The following is a 14,333-nucleotide window of genomic DNA, read 5'->3' on the forward strand; positions in this document are numbered from 1 at the left end:
CCCCCATACAATGGTGCTCAGAATGCCACCCTTACAGACAGCTTCAACCAACATTGGTGTCTTGGTGTTTGTTGGCTCTGCCAAATGGCATCAGACCTGGAATTATGTGGGCACCATCAGCTAGAAAGTCAACCAGCAACAGCTCAAGAAACCCCTAGCAATGTCGGGAGGAACCATAGAGTTCCATGGAATTCTGGTGGAGAATGCCTGACCTAAATGATTTACAGAACACAATGTAGACAGGTGGAGGCTGCAGTAAATCCTCCAACCAAACGATGGCACTATGTCATTTCTTAAGGCTGGCAGCAGTCCATTGAAGATTAATGGTCTCCTGCTATGGGCTCCAGGCAGCCATCATGGGGAGGATGGCAAGACTACTGGATTCCAAAGTCCTACACACTACACAGAGCACACACAGTACACAGAGTACACACATTACACAAAGCACACCCAGTACACAGAGCACACCCAGTACACAAAGCACACCCAGTACACAGAGCACACACAGTACACAGAGTACACCCAGTACACAGAGCACACCCAGTACACAGAGCACACACAGTACACAAAGCACACCCAGTGCACAGACAGCACCCAGTACACAGAGCACACCCAGTACACAGAGCACACCCAGTACACAAAGCACACCCAGTACACAGAGCACACCCAGTACACAGAGCATACACAGTACACAGAGAGCACCCAGTACACAGACAGCACGCAGTACACAGAGAGCACCCAGTACACAGAGCACACCCAGTACACAGAGTACACACATTACACAAAGCACACCCAGTACACAGAGCACACCCAGTACACAGAGCACACCCAGTACACAGAGCACACCCAGTACACAGAGCACACCCAGTACACAAAGCACACCCAGTACACAGAGCACACAGTACACAGAGCACACCTAGTACACAGAGAGCACCCAGTACACAGAGCACACCCAGTACACAGAGCACACACACACTACACAGAGCACACCCAGTACACAGAGCACACACCCAGTACACAGAGCACACACCCAGTACACAGAACACACGCAGTACACAGAGCACACCCAGTACACAGAGCACACCCAGTACACAGAGAGCACCCAGTACACAGAGCACACCCAGTACACAGAGCACACCCAGTACACAGACCACACATAGTACACAGAGTACATACAGTACACAGAGTACATACAGTACACAGAGCACGCAGAGTACACGCACAGTACACAGAGTACACACAGTACACAGAGCACACATAGTACCCAGAGCACACCCAGTACACAGAGTACACACAGTACACAGAGTACATTCAGTACACAGAGTACAGAGCACACATAGTACACAGAGCACACATAGTACACAGAGCACACACAGAGTACAGAGCACACAACTCCAAAGAAGTCACTTTGCTCATATATGCAAAACATCCATCTATATACATTGGAGTCACCTAGTTACCTGCAGTATAATCATTGTGGGTCATTCTGGAGGTTGTGGGACTTCCTGTCAGAGCCAAACATCACCAGCGGAGTTCTTCCTTTTACTGTGTCCTGCCATAAATTCCTGTAAAGGGAAATGATGGGGGGAGGGGTCACCAGGACATCATACACACAGCAGTCGTTATCAGGTATATAGAACAAAGCAATACAGCCCAGAGAGGGGGGACCAGTGACCCCCAACATACCGATGTATGATAAACCCCAACAATCATCTCCTCTTATTCGCTCCGTTTTGGTCTGTTATTTACATCACTGAAAGCATTTTGTTCTCTCTGTTCCAAAAAAAACCTGTTGATCCTTCCAGAAATCATGTGACCCGATAAATTCCCCTGTTCTCTGCCTGTGCTGACTGCTATCAGCTACATTAATCTCAGTTTACTTTGAGGACTACAGAACACCGCCCTCTATGTTATGGCAAAAGGAGAGGGGGAGGTGTATTGATTACTGACTTTGTTCTGAAAATGCCAGTTTCCTGGTTGTCACTTCAACCCATGGAGTCCCTGACTCAGAACAACCCCCCGGAGTAGTCTGAACTTCCAATCTGCTTAATTGTTCTGGGTCACAAAGGCTTTGAAACAACTGGAAAAGTATGACAGCCAGGCAACTAGCTTTTCCAAAACGAGAGGTCAGCAATAGCAGCCTACATCCTTCCCTCTGTACAGGTAATCATTGCTGACCTTTTCTGGCACTTTTTTGTTTACAAGTTTAAATCAGTATTTTTTGCTAGAAAATTACTTATAACCCCCAAACATTATATATATTTTTATCAGAGACCCTAGGGAATAAAATGGTGATCGTTGCAATTTTTTTATGTCACATGGTATTTGCGCAGTTTTTCAAATGCACTTTTTCTGGAAAAAGTACACTTTAATGAATTTTAATGCAAAAAAAAAACCACAATATATAACCCAATTTATTGGTAACAGATAAAAGATGATGTTATGCCGAGTAAATAAATACCTAATATGTCACACTTTAAAATTGCACACACTACGGTACTGAAAAATCTCCATAGGTGACACTTTTTTTACAGGTTGCCAGTTTAGAGTTACAGAGGAGGTCTAGTGCTAGAATTATTGCTCTCGCTCGTGGTGCGAACACCATTTACATAGGCGTGTGCGACTTACGTATGCGTTCGATTCTGTGTGTGAGCTCGGAGGGATGGAGGCGATTTAAAAAAAAAAATGTCTTATTTGATTTATTTTTACATTTTTCTTTAGCACTTTTATTCCTATTACAAGGAATGTAAACATCCCTTGTAATAGAAATAAGAGATGACAGGTCCTCTTTATGGAGATCTCATGTAATAGAAATAAGAGATGACAGGTCCTCTTTATGGAGATCTCATGTAATAGAAATAAGAGATGACAGGTCTTCTTTATGGAGAGATCTCATGTAATAGAAATAAGAGATGACAGGTCCTCTTTATAGAGATCTCATGTAATAGAAATAAGAGATGACAGGTCCTCTTTATAGAGATCTCATGTAATAGAAATAAGAGATGACAGGTCCTCTTTATGGAGAGATCTCATGTAATAGAAATAAGAGATGACAGGTCCTCTTTATAGAGATCTCATGTAATAGAAATAAGAGATGACAGGTCCTCTTTATGGAGATCTCATGTAATAGAAATAAGAGATGACAGGTCCTCTTTATGGAGAGATCTCATGTAATAGAAATAAGAGATGACAGGTCCTCTTTATGGAGATCTCATGTAATAGAAATAAGAGATGACAGGTCCTCTTTATGGAGATCTCATGTAATAGAAATAAGAGATGACAGGTCCTCTTTATGGAGATCTCATGTAATAGAAATAAGAGATGACAGGTCTTCTTTATGGAGAGATCTCATGTAATAGAAATAAGAGATGACAGGTCCTCTTTATAGAGATCTCATGTAATAGAAATAAGAGATGACAGGTCCTCTTTATAGAGATCTCATGTAATAGAAATAAGAGATGACAGGTCCTCTTTATGGAGAGATCTCATGTAATAGAAATAAGAGATGACAGGTCCTCTTTATAGAGATCTCATGTAATAGAAATAAGAGATGACAGGTCCTCTTTATGGAGATCTCATGTAATAGAAATAAGAGATGACAGGTCCTCTTTATGGAGAGATCTCATGTAATAGAAATAAGAGATGACAGGTCCTCTTTATGGAGATCTCATGTAATAGAAATAAGAGATGACAGGTCCTCTTTATGGAGATCTCATGTAATAGAAATAAGAGATGACAGGTCCTCTTTATGGAGATCTCATGTAATAGAAATAAGAGATGACAGGTCCTCTTTATGGAGAGATCTCATGTAATAGAAATAAGAGATGACAGGTGTTCTTTATGGAGATCTCATATAATAGAAATAAGAGATGACAGGTCCTCTTTATGGAGAGATCACATGTAATAGAAATAAGAGATGACAGGTCCTCTTTATGGAGATATCATGTAATAGAAATAAGAGATGACAGGTCCTCTTTATGGAGATCATGTAATAGAAATAAGAGATGACAGGTCCTCTTTATGGAGATCTCATGTAATAGAAATAAGAGATGACAGGTCCTCTTTATGGAGATCTCATATAATAGAAATAAGAGATGACAGGTCCTCTTTATGGAGAGATCTCATGTAATAGAAATAAGAGATGACAGGTCCTCTTTATGGAGATCTCATGTAATAGAAATAAGAGATGACAGGTCCTCTTTATAGAGAGATCTCATGTAATAGAAATAAGAGATGACAGGTCCTCTTTATGGAAAGATCTCATGTAATAGAAATAAGAGACGACAGGTCCTCTTTATGGAGAGATCTCATGTAATAGAAATAAGAGATGACAGGTCCTCTTTATGGAGATCTCATGTAATAGAAATAAGAGATGACAGGTCCTCTTTATGGAGAGATCTCATGTAATAGAAATAAGAGATGACAGGTCCTCTTTATGGAGAGATCTCATGTAATAGAAATAAGAGATGACAGATCCTCTTTATGGAGAGATCTCATGTAATAGAAATAAGAGATGACAGGTCCTCTTTATGGAGAGATCTCATGTAATAGAAATAAGAGATGACAGGTCCTCTTTATGGAGATCTCATGTAATAGAAATAAGAGATGACAGGTCCTCTTTATGGAGATCTCATGTAATAGAAATAAGAGATGACAGGTCCTCTTTATGGAGATCTCATGTAATAGAAATAAGAGATGACAGGTCCTCTTTATGGAGATCTCATGTAATAGAAATAAGAGATGACAGGTCCTCTTTATGGAGAGATCTCATGTAATAGAAATAAGAGATGACAGGTCCTCTTTATGGAGAGATCATGTAATAGAAATAAGAGATGACAGGTCCTCTTTATGGAGAGATCTCATGTAATAGAAATAAGAGATGACAGGTCCTCTGTATGGAGACATTTGGGGTCTATAAGACCCCAAATCTCTTCTTTACCTTTAAAAGCAAAAGATAAAAAAATAAAAAATAAAAAAAAAACACCATTTTGATGTTTTGCTTTTTAAAAAAAAAAATAGTTTACTTCCACCCTAGACCGGAAATGACGTCATGGCGTCCAGTCCTCCAAGACCATAGAGGTGATCAGAGAGGGTCTGGTCTCTAGTAGCCTCTGTGACCACCCGGCCGCACCATCAGATCGTTTCTCTGGTGCACCAGTGAAAACAGCCTGATGAACCCCGGTGAGTGGAGGGAGGAGGGGAAATTACCCCTCCCACTGTTTCTAAAAGCGATCCAGCAGATAATCAGCCGCTCTCACCACTTTCAGAGTTATAGCTGACAGCTTCATCCATAACCCCGGTAAACCACTTGCAAACCTCAACGTTTTCCGGGCACAGCATGCACTCTCCTTTAATAACATCAGCATTGTAATAAGAATACAAACAATAGTTATTTCTGACAATCCAATATAAGATTACCGGAAAACAACCTTTCATGGAGTGAGCGCTATCTGTCTGCTGGCCGTCTCTTCCCACAACTTCCGGCATTCCCAGAATGCTTTGCAGCTTCTCCTCCATTTTTAAAGGACTACATATCCCATAGTACCTTGCTGATTCCTTTATTGACTCCGTCTCCTGAAACCCCTCCCCTCAGAAGGCGGGCTCTGTGAAAGGTGTGACACAGCAGTGCCTACTCACCGGGCATAGTGACTATGGGTCACAGAATGCCGGGAAGTCAATGTGTGGGGTCTTCACAAACATCAGGAGTAATAGGAGGAGGCCATACCGCCCAACTTTTTGAGATGGGAATGAGGGACACCTATTAGCAAACGTATGTAGACATAGGACACACCCCTTCCACGCCCCCTTAAAGGAGAATTGCACACAAAAAAAATATTAGTTAAACCCACAAGTGCTTTTTTTTTATACCATTACTATTCCTTTATCCTGCCTCTTGAAATGTACAAATGCAACAACTTAGAAATTGGATGAAAGGTTTAGCACTGCAAAACACTTTTTAAAAGGAGATAAATAGTGAATTTTATTTACAAATATAAAGATCAGACCAATATGAGGGACAAATGAGGAGGAAAGAGGGACTTTGGTCCAAATCAGGGACAGTCCCTCGAAATCCGGGACAGTTGGGAGCCTAGTAATAATTTAATCACAATGCAGAAACGATTAAATGATTTGACATGTCGAATGTAGATACATGTCAAACTTGTGGTGTTGGAGGCCATTTGAAGCGCACTGATGAGTTCATCTGTGTGTTGTTCCCTCCTGTAGACATGCTTACTGTGTTAGACTGACAGCACTATGCATTGCAATAGAGCCCTGGGTTGGCTAAGTGTCCTGGCTCCGCCTTCCCTGCTGTGCTGAGAGTGACAGGAAGTGAATAGAATCATCGATATAAAATATTGATATCTGTCTATCTGTATATCTCTATATCTGTATACAGTGAGGTCCATAAATATTGGGACATGGACACAATTCTAATCTTTTTGGCTCTATACAACACCACAATGGATTTGAAATGAAACAAACAAGATGTGCTTTAACTGCAGACTTCCAGCTTTAATTTGAGGATATTTACATCCAAATCAGGTGAACAGTGTAGGAATTACAACAGTTTGTATATGTGCCTCCCACTTTTTAAGGGACCAAAAGTAATGGGACAGTTGGCTGCTCAGCTGTTCCATGGCCAGGTGTGTGTTATTCCCTCATTATCCCATTTACAAGGAGCAGATAAAAGGTCCAGAGTTAATTTCAAGTGTGCTATTTGCATTTGGAATCTGTTGCTGTCAATTCTCAATATGAGATCCAAAGAGCTGTCACTATCAGTGAAGCAAGCCATCATTAGGCTGAAGAAACAAAACAAACCCATCAGAGAGATAGCAAAAACATTAGGTGTGGCCAAGTCAACTGTTTGGAACATCCTTAAAAAGAATGCACCGGTGAGCTCAGCAACACCAAAAGACCCGGAAGACCACGGAAAACAACTGTGGTGGATGACCGAAGAATTCTTTCCCTGGTGAAGAAAACACCCTTCACAAGAGTTGGACAGATCAAGAACACTCTCCAGGAGGTCGGTGTATGTGTGTCAAAGTCAACAATCAAGAGAAGACTTCACCAGAGTGAATACAGAGGGTTCACCACAAGATGTAAACCATTGGTGAGCCTCAAAAACAGGAAGGCCAGATTAGAGTTTGCCAAACAACATCTAAAAAAAGCCTTCACAGTTCTGGAACAACATCCTATGGACAGATGAGACCAAGATCTACTTGTACCAGAGTGATGGGAAGAGAAGAGTATGGAGAAGGAAAGGAACTGCTCATGATCCAAAGCATACCACCTCATCAGTGAAGCATGGTGGTGGTAGTGTCATGGCATGGGCATGTATGGCTGCCAATGGAACTGGTTCTCTTATATTTATTGATGATGTGACTGCTGACAAAAGCAGCAGGATGAATTCTGAAGTGTTTCGGACAATATTATCTGCTCATATTCAGCAAAATGCTTCAGAACTCATTGGACGGCGCTTCACAGTGCAGATGGACAATGACCCGAAGCATACTGCGAAAGCAACCAAAGCGTTTTTTAAGGGAAAGAAGTGGAATGTTATGCAATGGCCAAGTCAATCACCTGACCTGAATCCGATTGAGCATGCATTTCACTTGCTGAAGACAAAACTGAAGGGAAAATGCCCCAAGAACAAGTAGGAACTGAAGACAGTTGCAGTAGAGGCCTGGCAGAGCATCACCAGGGATGAAACCCAGTTGATGTCTATGTGTTCCACACTTCAGGCTGTAATTGACTGCAAAGGATTTGCAACCAAGTATTAAAAAGTGAAAGTTTGATGGATGATATCTGTACGCACTGAGGATTATCTATGGAGATCCGCACACACTTCAATGTAATTAGGAAATCTCTATTGAAGTGTCTGCTAAGAGGAAGCGTGCGTGTCGGAGAGTTCTGCGGGATTATTGATTATTGATCCAGATACAATTCTTCTCCTGATTGCTCTCCCCTATGCAGATCACGTCTCCAGTCCCTACAGACTCCCATCTCTCGGAGGTCACACACACATATAGGGATGAAGGGCTTTATCGCTTCCCTTGAACTCTTTGGCCACTTTCAATGAACCAATCAAATCAATTCAATAAATCAATGAGCAAACCATGTTACTCTCAGCTTACAGTTACCCCTCTCCCAAGCGATCAATTTACCTTTGGATGTATACGGTGCCGGCCATGAATTCCCCTACAATCCCCACAACAAAGGCCCAACTTAATTGGACGGAGTCAGTAAACACTGTGCAGAGGGATGGATTGTCATGTGACATTGATAGAGAAGAATTTTCCATCACTGCGCCGGCTGCTAAGGTGTGTTCAGTATTCCCCGTCCTTGTATTGGGTCAACACTCCACTCCTCTCACCCTCAGAGGACGATGTACAAGAAATGTACAGGAGGGATTATTATCTGCCTACAAAGCAATGACCCTGCGATATATCGAGTCCCAGAACTGGACATTGATGATAGTCTTCAATGATGAGGGTCACGTCCCCCAATCTGAGTCGCCTTCATTTACTCTCCCTAGAACCCTAACACTAACCCCCTCAGTGACCCTAACACTAACCCCCTCAGTGACCCCAACACTAACCCCCTCAGTGACCCCAACACTAACCCCCTCAGTGACCCCAACACTAACCCCCTCAGTGACCCTAACACTAACCCCCTCAGTGACCCCAACACTAACCCCCTCAGTGACCCCAACACTAACCCCCTCAGTGACCCTAACACTAACCCCCTCAGTGACCCTAACACTAACCTTCCCTGTAATCCCAACACTAACCCTCCCTGTAATCCCAACACTAACCCTCCCTGTAACCCCAACACTAACCCTTCCTGTAACCCCAACACTAACCCTCCCTGTAACCCCAATACTAACCCTCCCTGTAATCCCAACACTAACCCTCCCTGTAATCCTAACACTAACCCTCCCTGTAATCCTAACACTAACCCTCCCTGTAATCCTAACACTAACCCTCCCTGTAATCCCAACACTAACCCTCCCTGTAATCCCAACACTAACCCTCCCTGTAATCCCAACACTAACCCTGCATCATCTGAGGGTTCCCCTGACCACACATACATCATCTGGGGGTTCCCCTGACCACACATACATCATCTGGGGGTTCCCCTGACCACACATACATCATCTGGGGGTTCCCCTGACCACACATACATCATCTGGGGGTTCCCCTGACCACACATACATCATCTGGGGGTCCCCCTGACCACACATACATCATCTGGGGGTTCCCCTGACCACACATGCATCATCTGGGGTTTTCCAAGCATGCTGGGCTCTCTAGTAAGAAAGCCCAGCACTCTGTCCATGTTAACAACAAACAAGTGGAGGAATCTGGTGATCTAACTTGGTGGTCACCAACCCTGTGCATTCCCTTTAAGTCCAATATTCATGTTAGGCCCCCCATTTCTGTTAAGATGTACCCTATTGAGTATTCGGTTTGTAAACGAATTTAAAATGCCACCAAAGAACTTGGCAATGTTGGTGATGAAACGGTAAGATGACAATAATTATTATTAATATATTTATTTATTTGCAGCATGACAACCGAAATACAAACATGTTTTGTTTCCCATTGGCTCCAACAACAACATCCTGGTGGAGCTATAATAAGAACGTCTGTGGATTTTTCACCCCCAGAGAAAAGATCTTCTTCTTCTTATTATTATTATTGTTATTATTATTGTTATATAAAAGATAATACAATGAATACAAACAACAGCTGTGACAATGTGCTAATAAACATCACCCCATGGTGCAGGTAAAGCGGGTCAATGATGTGGGTTGGTAAAGCTGGAATGCCGAATAGTAACACTCGGATCATCGGACCGGACACTGGCTGATCCTGGCGGACACAATAGTGGTCCAGGGCGGGTCTCTGACTCCCCCCTTAGAACATGCATGGGACTGTCTGAGGTGGCACCACTGACACGAGATCAGCGGCACCGGGCCATCCTTAGACTTTTGTTGAACGGGAATGTTGGAAAACTTTTGGGGATTAGTGGCTGTGGCCACCGATCCGTGTATTCTAACAGTGGAAAGTCCCAGCGAGGAGAATTCCTCCATTCGTCTCACTAGTGTGGGGGGAGGAATCTGTTCTTTTTTTGCTGTTGTTCAGCCCACTGGCTGAATGAAAAAAAGGAATCATCTATGGCCTGCTTAAAGGTTAATGAGACAAAAAAAATGATCTGTTGTCTGAACAATGTTTATAAACAATGTTACTTTGTATCTCTCTATCTCCCATCTGATCAATGTTTATAAACAATGTTACTTTGTATCTCTCCATCTCCTGTCTGATCAATGTTTATAAACAATGTTACTTTGTATCTCTCTTTCTCTCTGATCAATGTTTATAAACAATGTTACTTTGTATCTCTCTCCCATCTGAGGAGATCAATTTCAGTCAAAATGTATTCTGCTCCATTTCTTTGGTGAAAATCCCCCAAATCAGTGTATATTATTTAGTCTGTAGGAAAATTCTAGAGTCTACAAACTATGAGTTACATATATCTGATAATCCACCAATCCTGATGTACTGTCGATCTCATTTCTTAAGGCCGGAAAATGCCAGGACAGTACAAATACCCTCCCAATTCACCCCTTTCTTTGGAAAGTAGACAGTCTGATGTGTGATTTGTCATTTTTTGTCACAATTTTTTGGAAAATTAAGAAATTAAAATTAAAAAAAAAAATTTTTACATACTGTCACCAGTCCAGTACAGCGTCATCATATACCTTTCAATTTTTTTTATATTTCTTTTATTACATTTTTTTTTTTTACATACATTGACCTGAGCAATACAGTGGTACCATAGTAACATGGCACTACTCTGTGGAGGTGATCAGGATTTTTTTTCTTACACATTATCATTTCTTATAACTGTTAATTTTACAGTTATAAGCAACATTTTTTTTTTTAATGAAAACGACTGATTCAGTGTTTACTATTGTGATTAACTGTGCTTGGCCACAGCCAATCACATGGTACAGATGGGCTGTGATTGGTGCTGTCTGTACCATGTGATGACTGCGACTAATCAGAGCTCATCACAATAGCACACAATGAAAGCCATAAATCAAAGCCTTTAATCAGATTCCCCCCTTACATCAGAGTTCACATTAAAGCCCCCCTTAAGCCGGGCATAGATGGTTCGAATCTCAGCTGGATTCAGAAGAAACCATGAATGGGCAGGCTGAATGTACCCAAGTTAATTGATTAATCAACATGGATACAACCAGCCTTCCAGGTATTACATGCGATTATCGCTAGCGGCTGTTATGGGAGGGGCCAAATGGGCCATCCCCGCTTGGAGAGGACAGTGATTATTGCTGGATACAATGGCCAGGCAGGAGGGATTCCCCTGTCAACATTTTGTGTGTTGATGGGGGAAGGGAGGGGATTTCTTTCCTGCAACCCATGGTTGCAGGAAAGAAATTGGCTCAGTGAATGGCTGGCCTTACATCAGCGTCCACATCACAATCCTCATCACTCCATTACAATCTTCATCACTCCACCACAATCCTCATCACTCCATTACAATCCTCATCACTCCATCACAATCCTTATCACTCCATCACAATCCTTATCACTCCATCACAATCCTCATCACTCCATTACAATCCTCATTACTTCATCACAATCCTCACCACTCCATCACAACCCTCATTACTCCATCACAATCCTCATCACTTCATCACAATCCTCATCACTCCATCACAATCCTCATCACTTCATCACAATCCTCATCACTCCATCACAATCCTCTTCACTCCATCACGATCCTCATCACTTCATCACAATCCTCACCACTCCATGACAATCCTCATTACTCCATCACAATCCTCATCACTCCATCACAATCCTCATCACTCCATCACAATCCTCACCACTCCATGACAATCCTCATTACTCCATCACAATCCTCATCACTCCATCACAATCCTCATCACTCCATCACAATCCTCATCACTCCATTACAATCCTCATTACTTCATCACAATCCTCACCACTCCATCACAACCCTCATTACTCCATCACAATCCTCATCACTTCATCACAATCCTCATCACTCCATCACAATCCTCATCACTTCATCACAATCCTCATCACTCCATCACAATCCTCTTCACTCCATCACAATCCTCATCACTTCATCACAATCCTCACCACTCCATGACAATCCTCATTACTCCATCACAATCCTCACCACTTCATCACAATCCTCATCACTTCATCACAATCCTCACCACTCCATGACAATCCTCATTACTCCATCACAATCCTCACCACTCCATCACAACCCTCATTACTCCATCACAATCCTCATCACTTCATCACAATCCTCATCACTCCATTACAATCCTCATTACTCCATCACAATCCTCACCACTCCATCACAACCCTCATTACTCCATCACAATCCTCATCACTCCATCACAATCCTCATCACTCCATCACAATCCTCATTACTCCATCACAATCCTCACCACTCCATCACAACCCTCATTGCTCCATCACAATCCTCACCACTCCATCACAACCCTCATTACTCCATCACAATCCTCATCACTCCATCACAATCCTCATTACTCCATCACAATCCTCACCACTCCATCACAACCCTCACCACTCAATCACAATCCTCATCACTCCATCACAATCCTCATCACTTCATCACAATCCTCATCACTCCATCGCAATCCTCACCACTCCATCACAACCCTCATTACTCCATCACAATCCTCATCACTTCATCACAATCCTCATCACTTCATCACAATCCTCATCACTTCATCACAATCCTCACCACTCCATCACAATCCTCATCACTCCATCACAATCCTCATCACTCCATCACAATCCTCATTACTCCATCAAAATCCTCACCACTCCATCACAACCCTCATTACTCCATCACAATCCTCACCACTCCATCACAATCCTCTTCACTTCATCACAATCCTCATCACTGCATCACAATCCTCTTCACTCCATCACAACCCTCATCACTCCATCACAACCCTAATCACTCCATCACAACCCTCACCACTCAATCACAATCCTCATCACTCCATCACAATCCTCATCACTTCATCACAATCCTCATCACTCCATCACAATCCTCACCACTCCATCACAACCCTCATTACTCCATCACAATCCTCATCACTTCATCACAATCCTCATCACTTCATCACAATCCTCATCACTTCATCACAATCCTCACCACTCCATCACAATCCTCATCACTCCATCACAATCCTCATCACTTCATCACAATCCTCATCACTCCATCACAATCCTCATCACTTCATCACAATCCTCATCACTTCATCACAATCCTCACCACTCCATCACAATCCTCATCACTCCATTACAATCCTCATCACTCCATCACAACCCTCATCACTCCATCACAATCCTAATCATTCCATCACAATCCTCATCACTCCATTACAATCCTCATCACTCTATTACAATCCTCATCACTCCATCACAATCTTCATCACTTCATCACAATCCTCACCACTCCATCACAATCCTCACCACTCCATTACAATCCTCATCACTCCATCACAATCCTCATCACTTCATCACAATCCTCACCACTCCATTACAGTCCTCATTACTTCATCATAATCCTCATCACTCCATCACAATCCTCACCACTCCATCACAATCCTCATCACTCCATCACAATCCTCATCACTTCATCACAATCCCCACCACTCCATCACAATCTTCATCACTCCATCACAACCCTCATCCCTCCATCACAATCCTAATCACTCCATCACAATCCTCATCATTCCATCACAATCCTCATCACTTCATCACAACCCTCACCACTCCATCACAATCCTCATCATGATCAGACTGCACAGTGTAACTTTGTAGAAGGAGGAGCAGGCATTTCCTCAATCTCCCCTCCCCCCGTGATCAGACTGTACATTGTAACTTTGTAGAAGGAGGAGTAATTTCCTCAGCCTCCCCTCCCCCAGTGATCAGACTGTACATTGTAACTTTGTAGAAGGGGGAGGAGTCATTTCCTCAGTCTCCTCCCCCCATGATCAGACTCTACATTGTAACTTTGTATAAGGAGGAGGAGTCATTTCCTCAGTCTCCCCTCCCCCAGTGATCAGACTGTACATTGTAACTTTGTAGAAGGAGGAGGAGGCATTTCCTCAGTCTCCCCTCCCCCCATGATCAGACTGTACATTGTAACTTTGTAGAAGGAGGAGGAGTCATTTTCTCAGTCTCCCCTCCCCCAGTGATCAGACTGTACATTGTAACTTTGTAGAA

General features: G+C 42.7%; 1 protein-coding gene across 1 annotated transcript in view; it reads right to left on the reverse strand.

Annotated features, from left to right (window-relative positions):
• The window catches only part of LOC141108463 (TOG array regulator of axonemal microtubules protein 2-like), an 87,796-nt gene that overhangs the window by 51,084 nt on the left and 22,379 nt on the right, over positions 1 to 14,333 (reverse strand). The window contains 1 exon segment of the mRNA XM_073600084.1: positions 1,461 to 1,565. Coding sequence (XP_073456185.1) covers positions 1,461 to 1,485 — 25 coding nt within the window. The 5' untranslated portion in view covers positions 1,486 to 1,565.

The sequence above is a fragment of the Aquarana catesbeiana genome, linkage group LG09, assembly GCF_042186555.1.
Source record: "Aquarana catesbeiana isolate 2022-GZ linkage group LG09, ASM4218655v1, whole genome shotgun sequence".
In the NCBI taxonomy this organism is placed as follows: Eukaryota; Metazoa; Chordata; class Amphibia; order Anura; family Ranidae; genus Aquarana; species Aquarana catesbeiana.